This window comes from Notamacropus eugenii, chromosome 1 (assembly GCF_028372415.1).
Source record: "Notamacropus eugenii isolate mMacEug1 chromosome 1, mMacEug1.pri_v2, whole genome shotgun sequence".
Classification (NCBI taxonomy): Eukaryota; Metazoa; Chordata; class Mammalia; order Diprotodontia; family Macropodidae; genus Notamacropus; species Notamacropus eugenii.
In genome coordinates, this window is record NC_092872.1 from 257,228,051 (window position 1) to 257,251,238 (window position 23,188).

The window sequence follows — 23,188 nt, forward strand, 5'->3', positions numbered from 1 at the left end:
CACCGCGGGCATTCCGGCCCCCGCGGGCGCCGCAGTCTGAGCCCGCGGCCCCCAGCTGCCCTGCCAGGGCACGGGGGGGCTGGTCCCGCGGGGAGGGGGCTCCGCCCGGGCAGCACGCCTCACCTGGAAGCCGCGGGCGCCGCCGCCACGACCACCTCGTCGTCCGTCTGTCCGCCGGCCCGTCCCGGCTGGGAGGGGGCGGGAGGCGCGCGGGCGGTCCCGGCCCGGTCCGTCCCGGCGCCGCCGCCTCCGCTGGAGCCGCCGCCGCCGCCGCCGCTGACACTCACAACAACTAACTAACTCCCCGCCGCCGCCGCCGCCTCCGCGCGCCCCCGCCAGCCCCCGCGCGCTCCCGCCCCGCCCGGCTCCGTGCGCGCCGCCGCCACCCTGGAATGTGCGCGCGCGCGCTTTCCCTCCTCCGCCTCTCCCCTCCCCCTTCCCCCCGCGGACAGGCGCGCGCGCGTGCCCCACGGTCCAGGGCGCTCCCCAGCCACCACCCAAGCACCCACCTCTTGCCCCGCGGATAGGGGAAAGCACCAACACGCGCGCACGCGCGCGCGCGCGGAAAGGGCCAGTCACCCCGCGGCCAGGTAGCCGAGGAAAAAAGGGGCGGGGAAACAGCTGGCCAAGGGGATTTGATTGGCTTGGGGGCGGGGCTAGGATAGGGGGCGTGGCAGGTTGGCGCGGGGCCCCGCGGCCGGCCTGAAGACCCGGAGCTTCTGGGTTTCGAAGGGAGAGAGGAGTAAAAAGAGAGTGCAAACTAAGTACGAAGCGCTTCCCCTCCCCGACTCCGTTCTCTTTTCAATACAGACGCGCTTTGGTTAGGCCTCCCAGAGTCTGCAGGGGGCGGAGTAAATAAACTACATCTCCCAGCAATCTCTGCGAAAAATCACCTTGTTCGTGTGCACGTAGGTTCATTCCGCGACCAAGAAAAATAATCCCGAGAGTTTTTCGAGGAATGCGGCGCGGCAAGTTCCACTTGGCCTTGAGCCACACCGGAAAACCGCTAGTGTTCCCCACCGAGTCAGGAATTTACGGTAAGGTAAGCTCTCCAAGGCGCAGAGGGGGCGGGGGCGTCCGTGGCGGGAGCGGGGAGAGGGCTGCGGTGGAGGGATCCGTGCGTCGAGGCGTGAAGTGGTCCGCAGCGGAGAGCGAGCGCGTCTGCAAGGGACTGAGGGAATTGTGCTCAGTGCGGGGGGCTCCGAGGAGGCCCGCGGCCTCTCCCTGCCCGCCGCCCGCAGGTCAGTAAGCGCGGACGACCCTCGGGGTGGCCCGCTCCGAGACGCCGAAAGAACCTCGCAGACACCCCGTCCTCCCCCGCTCCCTTCCCCATTGTTGACCCTCAGTTTGCCTGGTTGCAGGCTGGCCGGTTGGGGGGCCGACTACTTCCGGTGGTGGGGGGAATCTGGGGCTCCTTGGGAGAGGGACCACCTACTTCCGGCGGGGGCGGGTCCGGCCGAGGGTACCTGCTCACTTCCGGCGCAGGGAGCGGGCGGAGGTTAGTGGTCTCGGTGAAGGTTCCCCCACTGCCCCCACAGGTTGCTTTCTCCATTCCCGTAGTGACGTGTGGCCCCAGGTCTTTATTTCAGCTTCATTTCCGGCCCCCACCTGCGCACCTGCTGCCAGCCTCTGGCTGCCAGGTAGCCTTTGATGGAGGAGACGCTGCGGGCTGGGTCCTTTCCCTCGCGTCCGGGGGCGCCATCCTTCCGGCCTGAAAGGCCGATTTACCGAATCCGCTGCTTTCTCCCGTACCCTCGGACCCCGCGGTCCTCGGCCTTGCCCACGGTCACGCGTTGTTACGTGGCTGAGGGGCCCCACGCTCCCCGTGCGGGTTTAAGCTGCGGAGCCTGCGGGGCAAGGGGCCGAGCCGCTGCGGTCCGGTGCTCGGGAAGCTCCTTCGGCTGGAGGCAGCCCTGAAGTTTGAGGTCAAAAACAAGCTTTTGATTTACTCTTGGAATGTGAGTTTTTGTAGGGAGAAGTTTCCGTCGGTGTCTCCAGTGCCTAACAGACACTTGGGAGCTTGACCCATTTTGACACGAATTCAGTTCTTGTTACAGGCTTCCAGAAGAATTCACTTCTAGTGGGAGCATTTAAGTGATGTTATGTTAAGAAGACGGCCAGCTGGGGCCGGGGATGGAGAGCTGGGCTTGGGGTTCGAATCGAGCCTCCTGAGCCTCCCCAAGTCACTTCATTTCTGCCTGCCTCAGTTTCCTTTGCTGTCAGATGGGGATGATAACAACACCCACAGGGTTGTTGAAAAGATCAAATGAGATATTTGTAAAGCGCCTTAGCCTCTGCTAAAGGTGTCTTATTTAGAGTGGGGTATGGGGTAGAGTGTAAAAAGTACTGGATTTGAAGCCAGTCATGTTCACATCCTGGACGTGTGTGACCCCATTAGGCAAATCACGCAACCTGTCTGAGGACTTCGTTTTCCTTATCTGTACAATGAAAGAGTAAAAATAGATTTCTTTAAAAAAGTTTTTTTATTCATTTCCTTTTTTACATTCCTGTTCCTTTGCAATGACTTCCCCTTTCCTAACCGCTGAACCTTTCCTTGTAACAAGTGCAATCAAGCAAAACAAATGAACACATTAACTCTGTATGTGAATGTGTGCCTCCTTCTCCACAGGGGTCCATCCCCCCATCCCTTCCACCTGGTGGTAGTATGCTTCACCAACATTCCATCTCCCATCTCACTGTCTTTCCCCTGCCTTTCTTCAGTCCCTAGAATGCACTCCTCCTCTTTACCTCTTAGAATTCCTACTTTTAAAGCACAGCTTACAAGGTCCTTTCTACTTGAAGCCTTTCCTCATCTCCCCAAAAGTTAGTACCTCCCCCTGGAAATTGCCTTGTATTTATTTTATATATTTTTGGTAAGAGAGAGAGTGTGTGTGTATTGTTTTCCTAATACAGAGTAAGCTCCTTTCTAGGCCCTGGACTAAAGTCCTTAGCCTCTAGGAACTGTTTTGTTTCCCCATCGTATGTCAATCTCTGTGCAATCTCTTGATATGTCGTTAGGTACATAGTAGGTAGGCATTTAATAAATTCTTGTGAATTGATTGATGGCAGAATTGGTCACTGTATTGATCAGAGCTCTGAAGTCATTTGATTGTATTTTCTGTTACATTTTTGTGGTCAGCCTATAAATTGTTCTTTTGGTTCTACTTAACTTGAATCTGCTGAATTATCTTTTAGGGCACCCTTCAACTGCAATATTCTGTTCTTCAGGAAGCCTGAAACATTTAGTGTTTTGTGAAAGCTGATTATTTAAACCTGTCACTGAAAAGGCTATAAATTGGCTTGATTTGAAATAATTTAGAGATTAAAACTATTAAATTTATTTCTGTTGAACTTCTAATAAACTGCTCCATTCACTATTAACCAGCCTCATAATCCAAGATGAAAATTACAGCTTGTTTTCTTCATCTTAAGCTTTTTGTGGTTTTTGTCTTGTTTTTAAGGAAAAAAAATGTTTATTTGAGGTCTCTAAAACTCAGTTCTTAGTTTTTGGTTTGTTGTATTGGGTGAGGGGAGAGTGAAGGAAGGACTTGCAGAATTATAGATAGAGTACCTTGGGGGGGTGGGGGGAACAACATAAACAAAGTCAGGCCAAAGTTTAATGAAAGAGAGGAACATGCAAATGACCTCCAAATAATTAGCAAGATATTTATTTCATTATCACAAGAATGTTTCATTAAAAGGAAAATAGAAGTGTTCGTTATTTGTTGTGCTATAAGACATAGAGTATTGTAGACTCATCCTGACAGATTTGGAATTATGGAAATAATAGGAAATTGTGAAAAAGTTAGAGAAAAACGATATTAAAATGTGAACTGAGGTAGTTACATTTCCTTAGTGTAGTTGGAAAGCAAAGGAGTATATTAAGTTGGCCTTTATGATGTTCCACTAGAGAAATGCAATATAATAGAAATAAAAAAAATTGCTGTAGCTTAAAGACTTGAGCAGGTTGAAAAAGTGTCTGTTCAGAAGAAAGCAATACATAAAGCACATATCTGAGAAAGGATGTTTTCTGATAAGTGGCAGCTATTTGTTGGTTCTATTAAAGGAGAAATATTAGAGGAGTATGTGCAGAGAAGAGAGGTGAAGACCATAGAACATTTTAGAAAGAGAGTTATGTGGAGAAGCTGATGGATTTACTATGTGATAGAAGAAATTTAAAAATATGCTTGGCTCCTGTTTTTGTTATTTTTATAATCAGGACAACAAAATTAGAAAGTAAACTTAGACTGTATTTTGGGGACATGACTAAAATTTTGTTTCAGTGAATTATATAGGAATCTGCACTCCTAACTAATAATACTCAGATTGCATGATAACTTATGTTACCAAAGCATCCAGGGATCATCACACTGCCCAAAGTAGTTAGGAATAAGTCAATAATACAAAACTCAGTGCTTTAGCAGAATTGATAACATTTGTCATCTTTTACAAATTTTTACTCTTTTGGAACATAGACCTTTGAGTAAGAATGGACTCCCAAAAATCTACTTCAATCCAGTGTTAAGTTCCTTTACAACATCCTTAACAAGTGGAGATCCAGTCTCTATTTTGTGGTGTAGAGCTCACTCAAAGGGCAGTCCATTCCATTTGGGGATAGCTCTCATTTGAAACCCCCCCCCAAAAAATTTGTATACTTTGAGCTGGAATTGGCCTTCCTGTGATTTCCACATTTTACTATTTTTGTTTTTCCTTTGTTCATCTTTTGTTCTATCCAAAGTATACTAATATTCTTGAAATATTTTTATATCCTAAAGGTGTGAGTAGTAGGCAATATTTTCTTACCTTATAGATGTTTTTCTACTTTTTTTACCTTTTTTTTTAACCCTACAAAAATTGCAGTCTTTGACTTTCCAGATGGAAATCAAGGACAGGAAACTCAATCACCACCTCCCTACTTATAAGGTTATAGGGTATGATCATGGTTTGAATAGCATCCAAGATACAACCTAAAATTTGTATGATCCTGCTTCCAGTTTAAACCATTTAAAACCCAACTTCTCAGCCTTTCTGCTAACTGCTATCCAAACTCTCGTGACCTCTGTTTGAATAGTAAATATTTATTAAATGCCTCCTCCTCCCCCACACCCCCAGCCAGACTTTAGCATTTAGCATTCTCAGGATTGGAATGAACCTCAGAGTTAGGAAACTTGTTCAGCAGTGTTAGGAGAACTCCACTTGTTCAGTCAGGCAAAACCTATCTCTGAAGCTTCTGCTCATGGCTCCTAGTTCTGTTCGGTCCCTGTCCCAGAACCAAGCAAAATGAGTTGAACTCTCAGACCGTTCTCCCTCATACAGCCACAAGCCCTTCAGGAAGTGCAGAGAGAGGAAAAGTATCCTGAATGCGCTGCTCTAATCCTTCTTTTTTCTTTCTTTTTTGTTCGGATAACAGCGTTTTAAAAAATATTTTGTTTAAATCGGCAAAAATCTGCCTTCTTACCTTCCACTCAAACTTCTTCGCCCTCCTGAATTGAAAACAGAAAACAAACTAAATCCATTAAAAATATGTATGATAAATCAAAACAAATTTCCACTTTTGCCATGTCCAAAAACTTTTTGTCTCATTTTGTGCTCTAAGCCCTTCACTTCCCTATCAGAAGGTGGGGGGCATGTTTCATCTTTAGTCCTCAGGATGGTGGTTATTATGCTAATTCTTTCATCGTTGTTGGATTTTTTTCTTTCATCATATTGTCGTCATCGTGTAAACTGTTCTCCTGGTTTTGTTGCTTTTCATACAAGTTTTGCTAGGTTTCTTTGCAGCCCTCTCTCTCCATCATTTCATCCAGTGCAGTAGTATTGTTTCACATTTATTATCCCATAGCTTGTTCATGCATTCCCGGAGTTAGACCCTCAAAATCCTATTCTTTGTTATCTCAGAAAGACCTGTGAATATTTTTATAAATTCTTAAGAGTTTGTTTTACTTAGGATTGATCCCTCCCTTAATTTACCTTGCCCCCCATGACCCCTTCCTAAGCATTTTGTTGAGTGAAATCTATTTCTGTATTCAATTCTATGTATGTATTCTTCCTTCTTTTGACCAGCTCAGTTGAAAGAGAGGTTCAAATGTCAGCTGCTCCTCTCCAACCCAGTCCTTGTTCCTTTATGTCCTGATTATGTGAGATAATGTTTCCTAACCTTTTTATTTTTCCAGTGTTGTCTTCTTCCTCTTTCTTTCCATTCTCTTAAGATCAGTTAGGTATAACAGAACTACTCCCAGGCCTTGTCTAATCAAACTCTCTCCATCACCCTGAAAGATGGCAACTGAGAGGACACAAGTATCATTTTCTCATGTTTGAGTGTAAGCAATTTATCCTTGTTTAGTTCTTTATCATTTGTTCATTCCTGTTTTCCTTTTTGTTACTCTTTACTCCTGTGTTTGTACTAATTCAGTTTGTATGCAACTCTGGTGTTTTCAATCAGGAATGCTTGGAGGTCCTCTATTACTTTAAAGTTCCATTAGTAGCATTCTCCATTTTGCATTTGTAAGTCTATATCCTCTGCCTTCTGAAATCTTGTATTCCAGGTTCTCTGCTTCTTTACAGTAGTGGCTGCTAAGTCATGTGTGTTTCCGACTGTGGCTCCTTGGTACTACAGTTCTTTATGGATGCTTACTGCCCTTTTTCTTTGATCCAGAAGCTCTGGGCTTTGGCTATGACATTCCTTGGAGTTTGCATTTTGGGGTTTCCTAAGATTCTTTGCCCTCTGCTTTTAAGAGAAGAGTAATTTTCTTGAAATTTGATGGCCTCTTTTTTTGGTCATGGTATTCAGATAGTTGGATGATTCTTAATTTTTTTTCTCTTTGATCTTTTTTCCAGGTCAATTGTTTTTGCTATGAGATACCATTCATTTTCTATTTTTTTCAGTCTTTTGATTTTGTTTTAACATTTTTTGTTGCTTCATGGAGTCATTAGCTTTCTGTTTGGTCCATTCTGATTTTTCAGGAACTTTGTTGCTTAGGCAAGGTTTGTGTACTTCTTGTGCCAAGCCATTAATTCCATTTTCAGTTTTCTTCCATAGCTCTCATATCTTTTCCAGTTTTTTACTCAAGCACTCATTTAATTAGTAAAAAAAATATATACTTTAAAAACATTTCTTGCTATTTCTCTTCAAGGAATTTAAATTGAATCTATGCCTAAGTTGTGTTTTTGTCTGAAGCTTTACTTATAGATATTTTAGAGCCATTTTCTTCTGAGTTTGTGTCCTGTGTTCCCCTTACCATCACAATAGCTTTTTATGGTGGGATTCTTTTTTTTTCCCTTACTCATTCTTCCAGCCTACTTCCTGAATGCAGATTGGATTTTAGGACTGTGAGTTAGGGCTGGGTTCTGCTGCACTTCTGGAGGGAAGATCTAGGCTGATCATGTTACTGCTTTCTTGGGAGGTGCTAAGTGTTATGTTAGATTCAGGCTCTCAGGCACAGACTGGGGACCTGTAAACTCTGATTGTTTGTAGAAAGGTTTGATTCAGGACAAAGTCTAACTGCTGCTCCCCTGGTCTGAGCTCTGCAAGTTCCTGACCTGGGTTTGGGTCTGAGCAGCAGTAGACTTGCTTTTGCGCTCAGGTCCTATCAGCTAACTGGAAAGCTCTGTTGGCTCAGTGTCTAAATTATAGACTTTCTTTTGGTCTGGGATTCCTGCCCTCGTTATTCCCATACAGGCTGAGCTAGATGCTGAAACCAAGACCCCACTCTGCCCTGAGGTCTGAGTCTCCCCACTGCTGCTTGCTTCTGAACTTCATTTCTGGTATACTCAGGGCCTGCCTGCTAGGGAACACCACCTCTCTGTGCATGTCCCATTCTCCATCTATCCTGGATCTAGGTAGTGGGGTGCAAAACAGCTAGTCCACAGTTGTCCCCCTTGTGACACCCCAGAATGGGTTTGGGATAGCCCCTTACCTTGGTGAACAGCCTGTCCCTGGGTGCTGCTTGCTTTTTTGACTTGACCCCTGCCCCCATTGTCCATAGACTTCTCTGTCTCCCTATGTGGAACTGGGCTGGACAAATAACCATTGTGACTTTTTGGATTTTTCCCATTGGGATTTGGTCTGGTGTGTTTTCTAGGTCTACATTTAGGAGTTTTGGCAAAGAGGACTTCGAACTGCTTCTTGTTATTCCATTGTATTACTTCACATTTTTAAGTTGAGTTCATTTAATGAGGATAGCTCAGTGATAACAAGAATTACAATAGCTTTTTGAAATATGTAGAATTAAAAGGAAGCATTAGTAAGTTTTTCCTATACCCTAATAGTTAACATACCCCCATGCTATGCATGAATTATGACATCAGTAGCCTTGGTTATACTTGTGAGCTTTTTCGGTGTAGATATTAGCAAGACTTCAAGGGATTCCCTCTTTTAAATACTGAGGTATATACTGTGTTCCCTGCTCTGAAGTCTGTGGGAGCAAAAAATAATTCATTAAACAGCAGTGTCTATCATAGTATCATTTCAAGGATCTATTCAGCAATAAATACTTATTATGATTTTTGTCACTGTAAGAAATCCAGGTTTTTAGTGATCTAGTCTTTCATGAGTTTCTGAGGATGAAGAATTCTCCACCCTGCAGTCAATTTCATGATCCTCTGTGAACTTAGCTAATCTAAGAGTCCTCATATGACAGACTTGGTCTCACTGGGTTTATATTCAATACCTTTCCAGCATGAGAGAACATAAAATAGATTAGAGCAAGAAGGAATTTTAAATTCTATCTCATTCAACTCCTTCATTTTACAGATGAGGAAACTAGGACTGGAGAGGGGAAGTTTATAGAAAGGTTAAGTGCATACCCGAAATTGTACAGTAAGTGAAAGAGGCCAGATTTGAACCCAGATCCTCTGATTCTAAAACCAGTTCTTTTCCACTGTACCACACTGCCTCTCCTATGGGTTGAAGTTGACTGCCATAGCCTTTGAAAAACCTAAGCATTTTCATTCTATGATGAGCTGTTAGTAGGATTTTAGTAGAGGAATAATAATGCTTGGCCTTCATGTTGTACTGTAAGGTTTGCAAAAGCACTTTCCCTGCAACATTATTGAGCTAAGACATAGCTGTGAAGCAGAGGTGAACTGACTAGGTAGCATTTGATGTTTGCCATGGTATTACAGATTGCAGATCTCTGTGGTGCGTCTTGATGAGCTTGACCTCTCTTCTCACATTCTGCCTGCTCTTCCCTATCAAATATTAAACATTTTGGTGTGTATGATGATATTAGCCTTGGCCAAGCATAAACAGGCACGATTCTTTTCTTCACACAACTTACATGGTAAATACAAAGCACTCAGATGTGAGCAATATATAATTGCTAGCTATTATTATTACATTAGTACATCTACATAGGCATTTCTTTGAGATGTGTTTGGAAGAACAAGTGAGCAGCATGATAATGTAGAATAGAGAGAGCGCTGGTCAGCGTCACCTGTTAGCTGTGTGACTTTGGCCAGATCGGTATCTCTTAGCTGCAGTTTCCTCATCTGTTGACTTGGGAGGGCAATACCTTCCATCGATGTCCAAATGCAGAGTTTGGACCAGGTGATCTCTGGAGGCCTCAGATCTGTGAGGAAATGAAGGCACACATCCTAAAGCAGCGTTTGCTGAATTAAGTTGATTTTCTCTGGCTTTACTATAACTTATGCTAAGTGTCTGTGGATACTTAAAAGAGTTTGGATAACTTTTCCTGCAGCTGCCTTGAAGTTGATAATTTCAAGATTATTGGGAAACTTCTCTGTCTCCCACAACAGTCAATGGATATTGGCTCTTAATTTTGTGATCTTGGGCCCGAAAGCAATTATGTTTTACTTCTTTGCCATCTAGATGATTGGCCAAGTTCCTTGTCCTCTTAGAGAAGAAGAGAAGTTACAGAAATAAAGACTGAGCCCCACAAAATTCCCTCTCTGCCGCCAGGTAATGCAACCTCGGTGTTAAATAGTCCCCCCAAGTGCATTTCTCTGTTATGTTCCTGCTTCATTCTGCAGATGTGATACTACTATTTGACTTTCTTAAATCCAGAGAGATGTACTCTCTCCCTCCTCTCAACCCCCAGCTCTACCTATCTCTCTTATTGAACTTTTACCATCTACCTTGTAGTGTATAATAACATATTTATGTATTTTGACTGTTGTATTAAGTGGTAAGAGGATCCTTGAAGGTAGCAACCGCATTTATTCTTACTTGCCTCCTCCACAATACAGTAGTATGTATTTATTGTGTTCATGATTATCTATTGGGGCAGCTAGATAGTGCATTGGATAGAGCACCAGTGAAGGAGTCAGGAGGACCTGCATTCAAATCTCACCTCAGACACTTGACACTTACTAGATGTGTGACCTTGGGCAAGTCACTTAACCCCAGTTGCCTCATCCTGAGTCATCTCCAGTCATCTTGATGAATATCTTGGTCACTGGATTCAGATGGCTCTGGAGGAGAAGTGAGGCTGGTGACCTGCACAGCCCTCCTTCACTCAAAGTCAAGTACAAATCATGTCATCATTTCTCTGATGGCATGGTCTTCTTCAAGCAACGAAGGACAAACACACACACAAAGATTGTCCATTGGCATCAGTAAATATTAATCTGCAGGTGCTGTTTGGATATGAATATCATTTCAATGTGTAGAGTTTCTGGGTGTAGACAAAGAAGTGCTTCTGAGCTAATCATCCTTATGACTTGTATCCTTTAGGAAAACTTGCTGCAAGATGAGGTGACTGAGATGAGGGTTATGATTCCCCTTCTTCTTAACAGGTATTAATCTAGAAAACCATAACCCATTCAGCTCAACACACACTTGTGGAATATCTACCACCTGTCACTTTCTCTTATGACCACTGGGAATCTAGGAATCTCCTTCTATTTAATATGGGCAAATTGTTCCTCTTTTCTTTTTCCACCCTATTGTGTACCATGCCAGTTTTCCCCAGAAGCACCTGCAGCTTCTACAATAGTTGTTGTTCAGTCATATCTAACTCTTCATGATCCCATTTAGGGTTTTCTTGGCAAAGATACTGGAGTGGTTTGCCATTTCTCCAGCTCATTTTACAGGTGAGGAAACTGAGGCAAACTGGGTGTCATGATTTACTCAGGGTTATCAAGCTAGTAAGTATCTGAGACCAGATTTGACCTCAGGTCTTTCTAACTCCAGGCTTGGCACTATACCCACAACAGAGGGCCTTCCACTGCCATCCCCAACCAGAGCCACCTCTCAGACACTATATCTTAATCAGCACCTGTTATATGACAAGCTGTGTGCTGATTACTGAGGGACACAAAAATGAAACATGACCTCTGTTTTATAGGGTGGGCGTACCCTACTAAGGATGTGATCCAGGCAGTGTGCTCCAGGTGAGTGCTCTAAGAAAATTGGAAGAGGTGAGGAACACTTTGGCCGGGGGGAATCAGGGAAAGTGTTATGGAAGAGTAGTGCCTGAGGTAGACCTTAGAGGAAAGGAAGGATTTCGGTAGGCAAGAATGAGTCCAGGTCTTAGGGTACAAGCTATTATTTTAGTGCACAGGAGCAAGAAAATTCACAACAACCAGACCAGGGAGTGACTGGTAGTGCAGTTTGGCCATGACATAGAATGTGTAAAGGTAACTTAAGGGGAAAAAAAGGCTAGAAAAGTAGGTTGGACTGAGGTCCTGTGAGGCCTTGAATGTCAAGCTATGGAGTTTGTATTTTATCCTAACTACCAAATGGTAAACGATAAGTAGAAGGGAGTACAGAGTAATAGTGGACATACATACCTATTTATGTCTAATGGTAACCATCTCTAGGGTGGGGTGTGGAGGAGGGCAAAAAAAAAAGAAATTTACCTGATAATTTTGTTGTATATTTGAAAGAAATGACAGATTTTTGCATGATGGATTTGCAGTTGTATGTGCAATCATCTTTTTTGTTGTATTGTATTATGGAAATGCTTGTTTTATTCCATAGATTTAAAATAAAATTTAATAATGATTCAGGAAAAAAAGTAAAAAAGCAATGACACCAACTTAAAGCAGTAGAAAGCTAAAAGGTGTGTTCAGTTTTTATGGCTTTGATGTTTATTTTGCACAAATACTGTGTTATGTCCCATTTTACCTGAGGTTGTAAGTAGATGGAAGTTCCTGTGGCAGGGACTGTATCATGTATATGATCTGCACCAGAACGAGCATATTGTTGATGCTTGGTAATCATAACCAAAAATACTTCTCTGTTCTTCCAAAATTATCATCTGATATGGGATTACAATGGCCATTGCTCGGTTCTAATGTTTCTGAGCATTCTCCAGGGATCTCAATTACTGATGAGCATCTCTTCCGCTCAGTGGAGTTGGCAGTTGTGGCCAGATTTTACCCAACCTCCACAACTCAGCTGCACCTGCTGACATTTCCTAAATTTGAACCTAGAGGCAGAGAACTCTCAGTGGTGGCATCTTGGCTGGGCCACTTGTCTCCTTTGCCAGAACCAGAATTTTTGGAGCATTGGAGCATGGTGGTGAGGTGGCCTAATTTTCCTGCCTCTGGGTAGCACCATGTATTATTAGCATTGTGTCCATCATGGCTGTGTGTCTTGGCGAGATGGCAAAAAGGAGGTGGCAAGTCTTTACATAAATACTTGGCAGAAAAAGGTTGGCTATTCCACATTGTTGATGCCTTTCTCTTCCAAAATATTCCCACTTAGGATCATTGATCGAGATCTGAAAAATCTTGGAAGTTCATCTCGTCCAAATCCCTCATTTTACATAAGAGGAAACTGAGGCCCAGAGAGATTAAAGTGACTTGCCCTGCAACACATGGCCAGTAAGCCACAAATTAGACTTTTAATCCAGTCCATTCTTCTTTCCATTGTTAAATAACTAATGCCCAATATGGGAAAAACTTAATTTTCTTAGAGATAATAGTATTCATTCTACTCAATAACTTTTATTACATAATCTGTAAAAATCAGGTGAAAGAAAAAATGATTTGCCTAATTTCATATTTTGAGGGAAAAAATTTTGAGAGGTACAGCAAGTTGAACCGAGTTGTTAGTAACCATCATTTCTTTATACATGAAGAAGTACCTACTTATTTCCAATTTAGAATGAGATAAATTTTAGGGGGGAAGTGTTTCAGGTTTCTATTTACCTAATTCCTTAACACAGATTAAATGGATCCCTTAAGTTTATTTGTAGAGCCCAGATACCAGTAGTCCTATAAGTAGCTTCAAGTAGAAACCACATTCTAAGTATTTGTGCAAATTTGTAAAGGGGAAGTGGGGGGAGGATAAAGGTTTATAATAGAGTTAAAAGAATGAGAATATTGGATGCTTAGGAAATGGCAAGTTTCCAATTAGAAAATATTACTTGTTTTTCTTCTTAGCAAAATTGTTTATATATTCAGTCTCTGGGTGAAATAATTTTTTAAAGCTTCATCTATTTATTGATATAGTACAGATTTACTAGACAGAAATTCTTGAGCCATTGAATTTGGGAGCAGATAAGAATTTATCACTGTTTGCTTCTGGATATTAGTAAATATGTTTCTGAATTTCATAAATCTGTAGTTGCCACTGCAGGCTCTTTCTTTGGTTGACCCCCATAGCTTAGGGAAGAATATAGGTAAAACTGGGGTATGACTATTATGATGTGCTAAGTCATGGTTGTAGTGTTGTGAGACCATACCATATGTAAGAACAGTCTTTTCAGGCTAATTGCTCATTTAAGGACTATATTATGTAAATGTTGTGGAGTGGTTTTTATCTTGATTTCTGAAAGAGGGCATGAGCAGCTTTATTTTGCCAAAAAGACAGTGTCAGCTGCTAGCCACTTATTTCCTAGCAAAACAAACTACTTGCAAAAATCTAATTGGCAGGTTTTCTTTTCCCCAGAGTTTAATTAAAATCTCTCTGCACCATTCCGTGAAACTGAGGCTGTTGTAGATTCTTGTAGTGTACCAGAAAAAAAGCACTTGGGTCAGCTTTATCCTACTATCTTCCACCTGTGCTAATTGTGTGTCCTCTTTAGTTGGGGAGTAGCTACATCTAGCAGCACCATGACTGGTAACAAATTAATATATTGGTTGTAGTATCCTTTTCCCCATTTTAAAAGAGGTCTACAGTTTGGCTTTTTCTGGCATTAACCCAAATACATTTAGCTCTTGAAGATTGAGATTTATTTAGCTAGCTATGCATGGCATATTCTGGGAGTGGAAGCTGTTCGTTTGAAGCGTTATAGATTCACAATATAAAGCCAGGAAAAGGGGAATGTCAGAGCAAGAAAGGGCCATAGAGATCATCCCCTCTTGCTTTGTAGACCAAGAAACCAAGTTCTAGAACTGCTAAGCAGCGTGCCCGATGCCTCACAGGTAGGGAGTAAGAGAGCCAGGATTCCAGGCCAAGGCCTCCCAGGTCAGAACAAGTTTCCACTAGACCATGCTGAGCCAAAACTTGTACCCAGATCATTTGCACTTTCCACTATGCCAGTAATCTTTCCAGATTTTAGCACAATCCTTTTAAGGGGCCAAAGGAATGAATTCCATCAGGGTTGAACATAGATCCATATTTGAATTCTGAGAGTCAGTGTGTCCTAGTGGGTAGAGAGCTGGCCTTGGAGCCAAGTTAAAGTCTCACCTATGATATTTACCCACTGTATGATCTGGGAGGTCACCTAACCTCTCAGTGCCCTAAGCAGCTCTCTGAGACTAGAATTTACAGAGAGGGTGATGACCTGAATGGGTAGGAGCACCTCACCCAAGAGTTTCCTAAGCCAATAAAATTACAGGTCAGTCCTCATATTCTTTTTGCATCCTTACTTTCGCCATTCTTTTTTTTTAAATACTTGGAATAAACCACATGTAGGATGATAAGGGCCTGCACCAGGGGTGGCAGTGTTAGAGGAAAAAAAGGGTCAAGAGATGTTAAGGAAGTAAAGTTGACAGACTTTGGCTACAGGTTGGCTATAGGGGAAGAGTAAGGAGTTGAGGATGGCACCGAGGCTGCAAACCTGGGTGACTGGGAGGGTGGTGGTGCCCCAGACGGTAATTAGGAAGGGGGTGGTGTGGGAGTGAATATTATGAATCTGGTTTTTGACACATTGAGTTGAAGATGTCACCAGGACTTCCAGGTTGAGATACTTGAGCCCACTGGAGTTACAAGACAGATTAGGAGGGGCTAGGGATGAATAAGTACATCTGAGGAATCATCAGCATAGAGACTGGGTGAAGACTGAGACTGAATGAAGGAGTGCAATTTAATGGGCACATCCCTGCTGCTGGCAGCACCAGTCAGAAGTGCTCTTCATGTGTGGAGGGCCACACTTGACATACATGTTTCACTTGGCAATGAGAAAGCCACTCCTGAGGCCACAAGAGCTTCAGTTCAGTTTTCCCGTTGTAGATTTGCACAACATTGTCGGCTGTTTGTAAACCATTGAGGGGAGTGGAATGAATTCCTTTTCAGCTGTATATAGCACAGAAGCTTTGTAAAAATTAAGAGGGCTTTAAAAGCTAAGCCCTGGGCAGAGAGACTATGTGTTTACCTTGGATTTTATAGAAATTGGTCACTTGAAGATGTACTTCTCTCCTTTCTTGAGCCATTGCTTTTATGCCTTTTTTACATTTCAAAGTAACCTGCCAGATATGCCTATACCTGTGTTTTTTATCTGTTGAATTCCATAGAAGGTTGCATTGACTCTGCCTGTAACCTACTTTACTGAAGTAATGCTGACACGTTCTGGGAGTCTGCAGTGGCATGAGACCTAAACTTAACTGATATCATGGGATCCCAGTTGGTTTAACTGTTCTGCTGTCCTACTTGGTAATGCATGTGTAATTATTCCAAATGGTAGTCATTCTCAAGAGGTTCTGAAGTAGATTGCATTAAAAAGGGATTGAAGGAAAGGAGATGGGAACTAGAGAAATAGAAACAGAAATTATAGGGAGTATGTGAGAAAGACCAGAAACTTAAGCCTTCTGGTGACCTAGTAGTTTAAAAGGTTTAACCATGTGTTTTAAGTGAGTAATGGTAGGCAAATGACCTTGCTAATCAGGAAATTCATTTTAAACTATCATGAGTTATATGTTTATATATATTGAACAATGAATTTGATGTTAGCTTTATTTTATCTAATATCTGTATTGTTTTACAACCTCAGTATCATTTATTTGGTAAATTTTGATTATTCTACTTCAGTCTTTCTAGAAAGCGGTCAAAATTATGTATTTTTTTATTTTCTGTGTCTAGTTCTAACAAATTTCATTTAAAATAGTCTTGTTAATAACTTGTTAATAACTAGCTAATTTAGAGAAGTTAAGTTGAGTTTCTGGACAAATTGTAAGAAACAAAGAAGACACTCTTCGAAGATTAAAATTATTCTCTTAAGTGCCAAACCATTAGAGAGACTAGAAATGTGCCTCTAAGGCAGAACTTTGGGTGTTACTTGGTTGGTTGGTAGACATGTAACTCTGGGTGGCAAGACCAGCAGCAGCACCAGATACCAGACTCTTAATACTGTATATTTAAAGGGTGTCTGAAAAAATTATGGAAGAGCAGGGGTACAAGATGTATGGACATTCCCAGGGATGAAACCATTCTCTGAACCTAAGTAGTGCACCAAAACAAGAGCAGCTATAGAAGCAACTGTCAAAGGGATGGAGCTCAGCCTTAGCTTGTCACCAACGATATTGATGAACGAGTTGGAAACTGGAAGGAAAAGTGACTGGAAAACAAGTCAGAATCAAGAGGTGGTACACAAGGAGTGCTTCCCTAAGCCAGAGAATGTGACTCAGGACATGGGTTTGAGTGGAAGCATGTTCTTGCTCATTCAGAAGTTGAAGGCAATACAGAAGGTCCAAGATTAGCCAGAAAAGTAACTGGAAAGTGAGGAGACTCAAATCAGTATTTGCAGATGTTGAATGTGGCTTCAGGCAGTATTCTGCTTATCCCTACAATGTAATCTCTACAACATATTCTCTTACCTTTTGTTCCCTTTGCTTGGAACTATTTCTGGGACTTTGGGGTCATTTTCCTCTCTGTTTTTTCATGTAGTTTCTAGGTTTTCCTATACATTGATGCTTTAAATTCCTCTGGGAATTATTTCCACATTGAGTAATAATCTGAGAAAGGCAGATAACACCTCATCTCTTTGTCAGATCTAGCTAAACTGGAAGGACTTATATGAACTAATGCTGAGTGAAAGGAGCAGAACCAGATCATTGTGCACAGTAACAACCACAGTGTGCGAGGAATTTTTCTGATAGACTTAGTTCTTTGCTAAGGACCTAAAACATTCCCAAAGGATTCTTGAGGCAAAATGCCATTCATATCCAGAAAAAGAACTATGGAATTAGAACACAGAATGAAGCAGAATATTTTCTCTTGTGTTATGTTTTGTTTTGTTTGGGTTTTTCTCATGGTTTCTCCCATTCGTTTTAATTTTTTTATGCACCACGACTAATGTGAAAATGTGTTTAATAAGAATATATGTGTAGAACCCATATAAGATTGCATGCCATCCCAGGGAAGGAGGGGGAGAAAATCTAAGACTTATGGAAGTGATTATAGATCTAGCTAAACTCTGACTGCCTCAGCCACTTCGAACCCATCCTGATTGCTTGCCTGGCTTGGATGAATGGGAGTCTGTAGTATTCCCTTCTTGTAAAATGGATTGGCACTGCGCTGACTCCTTTTGACTCCTTGACCTTAGCACCTGCTTTTATGATCTGCAGTTCCCTGGTACTGTCATCCTACCTACTGACTAATCCTGAAGATGCCTGGACTTCACTATTTGCCCCTCTGCTGAGTTCTGTGCCTGTCCCTCTTCCCTGCAGCTAAGTTTGGTTTTATTTTTTGTCTTTTACAGTTAGAGTGTAAACATGAATAGGGACTGTCTTGCTCTTTCTTTATGAATCCCAGTGCTTACACTTATCACCTAGTATGTGCTTAATATTTTTTTATTTGAAAAAATGAAAGAAAATGATTTGTTGGGGGAAGGAATTGGGAGGATTGTATCTCAGTGTTTCAAACATGGTGTCAGTTTGACCTTGACAAGATTTCAGAGTTGGATGTTGTTTAGTCCAGTCTCTATAAAAACAGGAATCTTCCCTGCAGCAACCCTACAGGAAGGCATCCAACCTACTCTGGAAGACTTTAGTGGTGTTGGGAGCTCATTACCTCGTCAGGAAACCCATCCCACCTTTGACAGGACATTTCCATTTATATCAGGCTGAAATTTGCCTCCCTGAAACTTCAGCCCTTCACTCCTGGTTCTGTCCTCTGGAGCCAATCAGAGAATACATCTAGCATTTTATTTATCAGATATAGGCCTAGGTTCCTTCTTGACCCCCTAAAAAGAATTTTAAAATAAGTGTTCACTGTGTTAGGACCAGAAATTCAAAGCAGAAAAGAGCCTTTCATTCAGCACATGTTTACCAAGCATTTGACATGGTGCCAGATACTTTAAAAGTCAGAAATAACTTTACGCTTACGATTAAAATGATGAAAAACAATACAGTCCCTGCCCTCAGGGAACATGCAATCCAGCAGGAAGAGATAAAAAACAAAATCTGCAACAAAGCAGAAGAATCACTTTGAGTGCTCTGTGGGAGGCATCTCAGATTAGTGGGCAAAATACTAGATTTGGACTCCAAATAAGACCTGATTCAGATCCTACCCTCAATAAGTCATCTAAGATTATAGATAGAACCTTAGTGTCATCTTGTCCAGCTTGCTTGTTTTACATTCACCTACCAAGCCGTTGGAGAGACTAGAGATGAGTTTGTGATGCTGGGAGCTGCTCAGATGACTGGCAGAGGTGACCCTGGGCAGGGAGCCCGCAGCAGCACCAGGCATCCAGCTTGTTAACACTGTGCATCAAGAGTGTCTGGAGAAATAATAGAAGAGGAGGAAGACCCCTCCCCAACACCTAGGGAAGTCATGTGACTTAGCCAAAGCAAACAGGTAGTAAGAGATAGAAGTCAGATTTGTCTCCAGGTCCTCTCACTTCAAATCCAGTGCTCCCTCCTCTATACCATGTTCAGTCAGTTTTTATTTTTTTCGTTATCCCTTTCAATTGAGGGGATTGTTTCAAGGGTATGTGTAGAGGTGGTAGCCTTGGCAAGAAAAAGGGTCATATCATTATTGGATGCTGGAGAAAAGGAAGGGATGCTGTCAGAGGTCTTTGAGGTGGAGAGGAGAGATAGGGAATTCCAGGTGAGTGACCTTCATTTTCTCAGTAAAAGGAGAGATGAGGTCCTTACCCACGAGGATGAGGGTTAGTGGTGTGAATAAAACCAAAATTGTTCTGGAATGCATTTTAAAAATCACTTAAAGAAGGATGTGTCTGACTTAGGAATTCACATCAAATAAAATGATTAAGCTGCGCTGCAGCTCAGATTTAGGATGAGCTTATACATTAAATTTCTAATGACTGGCTAATACTCTTAAGCTTCTGTGATGTGAACTCTCCTGTCATTCTCTGTGTAAGATCTACATTGGTCATGCCTTAGAATGGTGCCTTGGAAGAGGTGAGTGAGGATGTTGGGCTTGTTTTGTTCTACTTCCTGCTGTATTCTACGACAGTGCTTTAGTTCTTTTCATTCCCTTTCTCTTCCAAGGCATACATTTGAGGAGGGAGGTGACAACGTTGCCTGATGCCTTGTGAAAAGCTGGAATACCGTTTAATATCTGTTTTGAATTAATATTTCCCTCGTGGTGATTATCTGAGTATGCAACTATGAATAAAAATAAAACACTGTCTTAACACAGTGGCTGTTTAATTAGGTGTTTAATAAATGATATTTTGGTTTTTTGGGGTTTTTTTTGGATTGAATTGACAAGTTTCTTTTTATCATATTGTAGCAGTCAGTGTGCCAGCCTGGGTTTGGTCTGTACCTGTAGCCTTTGTTTAGACTAGGGCTCTTCCTCTTCCTGAAGGTGATCTGGGTGCCTAGCTCAGAGTCGCCTGTTCCTCCATGTCATTCTGCTCCTTCTGCCTCCAACTCCACCATCAGGATGCAGAATTTGAAGTAGTTCAGTAGTACCTGCAGCAGTGTCAGGTTTGGTGGCTTCTGTTTTTGCCTTCCCTACTTAAAGTTAACATAACTCCAGCAGCTGCTTGAGTGTCTCTGTTATTGACATGGGATTATAGGGTTTAGAGCATTAAGGGACCTTTTAGTTTTACATACAAGGAAACTGAGGACCCAGAGAGATGATGTGGCTTGCCCAAGTGTTAAGCAGTGGAGCCAGGATTCTCAGCAAGGCCCTTTCATTTTCTGTCAAGTGCTCTTTCCATTAAGCCACCCTGATAACAACTCTCCACTTTTTGTGGATCCCTGTGAGCACTGCTTCTGTGCTGGTCAGCTGGCTCTGCCTCTCGAATGGTTGTTGCTTTGCTCTTCATAGGATCCTAGGATTTAGGAGATCATGCAGCCCAACCTCCTCACTTCCAGCCTGGTCTTCTGCCTCTCCTCTGCAGCACACAGCGTTGCTTACCAACTTTTGGATTGGCAGTAGGAGAAGGTGTAGGTGGTGGCAGTCCAACAGCTCTCAGCATGCGAAATCCCACGGTTGCTTAGGTCCTGGTCTGAGGGAGACAACAGCACCCCTGCTTTGTGAACGTTGTTTGGTTGCACAGTTTGTGCCAGATAGGTACTGAGTTCTCTCTTGGGCACTAAGAGACATTCTGATCTCCATTAAATTTATTACTGTCTCTTTGTAGAGCAGTGCATCATTGATGGTGTGCTGTGTAAGCAATGGCATTCAGCTTTCGACTCTGTGACTGGTGACTATTTTTGGCTGTAGATTGAATTTTCCTTATGTAGTCTGATATATGACCTCCATTGTCTAAAGGATTGTCGGTAGTCTGTAGTGCTGTGCCAGCTCTATAAAAATAAGGGTGATCAGTTTCATGTCTCCTTTCTCCTGGAACGCAATGAGCATATGGCCCGAGTGAGCTTACTGTCCAGGCTTAATGCAAAGCACTCGATTCACATTGGAGACTCTCTTGCCTTACTGTCTGACTCAAAACTTCCTCTGGAACATGGGAGCCAGCGAAGTGTTGTGTATTTGAAAAGAAGATTTGCAGTGCAAATAATCTGTCTGCACATAATCTTGAGGTTTGCGATAGCTGGGTTTTTTTTACATTCAGTCTTTGCCTTAGAAGACAAGATAATAAGGAGACTAATTTCTATCCCAAGAAAATAGTGATAGAAAATTATTTGGAAACTAGTATAAGTTAACTTTAAGCAGAAGGCCTGAACACTGTTAAAATAGGCATTTTCTTTAGTATGAGAAAATTTCACTCTTGTTACACATTTTGTTTCTTTTAACCTTTGGCCCTCATTTTGAGTGCTTTAAAACACTTGATTCAGTGCTGCCTTCAGTTTACTCTCTGAGGTTAAGGAAATGCTTTTGTGTTGGCTCATGAAGTCTGTAGTGATTCATTACTTTAGACATGACCAGTGCTTTCCACATATCCATCCGTCTTCCTTATCCATAAGCCAAAATGTTTATCCTTTTGTGTTTGGTAAAATGGTTACCTGTGACTTAAATCTGAGAAATCCCCTTCTTAGCTTTTTTAGCCTGTTAGTAATAGTTTCCATTATAGAGTCCAAATGATTCGGTCATCTAAGGTAACTTACCAAAAGCTATGATAATATCCTTTATTAAAAGAAACCCTTCTAATCATTCTCTCTTCACTTCCTTTTTCTTCTCATATTTAACTTTTTTAAAAAGTGGGCAAAGTTTCTAAAAAGGTTCTTGTTTTTGTTGGTCAGAAAAATGTGAATGTTGATGAAGCAGGAACATTTTAAATTTAAGATACAGAAAGAATGTCCTTGGTACGTTTTTATGCCATTGTCCTGGATATATTATACATATTTACCACATATTTTAAGTAAAAGTTGGTAAGCTGATTCTATATTCAAATTGAAAGAAGACTTGAAATAAACTAAGCTTAGAACCAGACCATTGAATAACTGTATCAGAGCATTAAACCAAGATTTCAACTGTCAAGTTTCTATGTTGATAGCTGTGGCATTAGAGAGATAATAGGGTCAAATGAAAATTCTTCATTTTAAATTTAGATGAATAATAGTGATGAAATCATAGAACTGAAATCCTTGAGGTCATCCAGTCCACTCATCACTTCGCAGATGAAAAAATTAGGCCTACCTTGTTAGTGTTGTAGCCAGGCTGAAGCAGAACTCTTGACCTCTTGATTCTGTGCTTTTTCTGCTCTATCATATTGCCTCTTTTGTAGATTAGCAGTGTAATCTCATAGAAAAATTGAACTAATTGTTTAATGATTTGTCTCTTATGACTGAATGTCAGGTTTGTTACAGTTGATTACCACTAGTCAGTCTATTTGTTATATTTTCATTTTAAGCTTAGATTCTTATTGTTTCCGTCAGTGCAGTACTGAAATTTTTCATTTCCTTCCTACTAGAGACTTTCAAGAAACAGGTAGATAAGAGAGTTGCAGATTTAGAGCTGGAAGGGACCCGGACTGAAGCCAAACAAAGTCATGTGATTTGGCCTGAATCACAGAATACTGTGTCTAAGGCAGCATTCGAACTCAGATCTCCCTAGCTTCAAACCCAGTGCCTGAGCCATTATGCCACCTCTCTGCCGTAGTTAGATCCGAAACTTAGAGATGCTTTGTGTCTTCAACATATTCTGATAGGCAACATGGAACTGTGGGGAAAAGCCCAGCTCTGAAAGCCTTATGTCTCTAGCTCGGTGATAGTATGATCCCAAACCAAGCTTGTTATTTCTCTTCTCAAACATGCCTCTTCTCTTGATTTTACAATTTCTACCTGTGACACCACCCCGTCTCTCATGTTCAAGATCTTGCAGTTTAATCTGACTTCTCTTTCCCCCCCTTTGTCTCTCATCTAATCAGTTATGGAGGCCTCTGCAATACATCTCTCTCTTCCAATTGCCATCACTTTAATAGAGACCCCTCTATTGCCAGCTATGTAGATATGTTACCTTAGCCTCCTAACAGATGTTTCTACTTCCACTGTAGCTGACCTTCTTCCAAACTGTCTTCCACACAGCTGCCAAAGTGACATTCCTGAATTATAGGTCTGGCCATGTCACCTCCCCCCCCCAAAAAAAGAACTCCAACTACCCCTGCTACCTCTTGGATACGGTGTTCTTTTCTTTAACATATAAAGCCCTTTACAATCTTAATCCAGCCTGCCTTTTCAGACTTAGCACACA

The 23,188-nt window shown here is 42.1% G+C and overlaps 2 protein-coding genes across 32 annotated transcripts in view; one reads left to right on the forward strand and one right to left on the reverse strand.

The window, feature by feature from the left end:
* PEAK1 (pseudopodium enriched atypical kinase 1) overlaps positions 1–980 on the reverse strand; it is a 297,886-nt gene extending 296,906 nt beyond the window's left edge. For 10 of the 27 annotated variants that reach the window (XM_072628667.1, XM_072628674.1, XM_072628672.1 and 7 more), the window contains exon 1: positions 510–613. The gene's annotated coding sequence lies outside the window, so the exon portion shown is untranslated. Of the gene's footprint in view, positions 1–123; positions 317–509; positions 614–893 lie in introns of those variants that run through there. The other 17 variants (XM_072628660.1, XM_072628673.1, XM_072628675.1 and 14 more) reach the window with 4 other exon arrangements.
* HMG20A (high mobility group 20A) overlaps positions 940–23,188 on the forward strand; it is a 66,414-nt gene continuing 44,165 nt past the window's right edge. Inside the window, exon 1 of one of the 5 annotated variants that reach the window (XM_072628680.1) lies at positions 940–1,037. Coding sequence is in view for 1 of the 5 variants with exons in the window: in XM_072628678.1 (XP_072484779.1) it covers positions 11,279–11,349 (71 nt within the window). In the remaining 4 variants the exon portion in view is untranslated. Of the gene's footprint in view, positions 1,043–1,156; positions 1,242–7,121; positions 11,350–23,188 lie in introns of those variants that run through there. The other 4 variants (XM_072628681.1, XM_072628679.1, XR_011971583.1 and 1 more) reach the window with 4 other exon arrangements.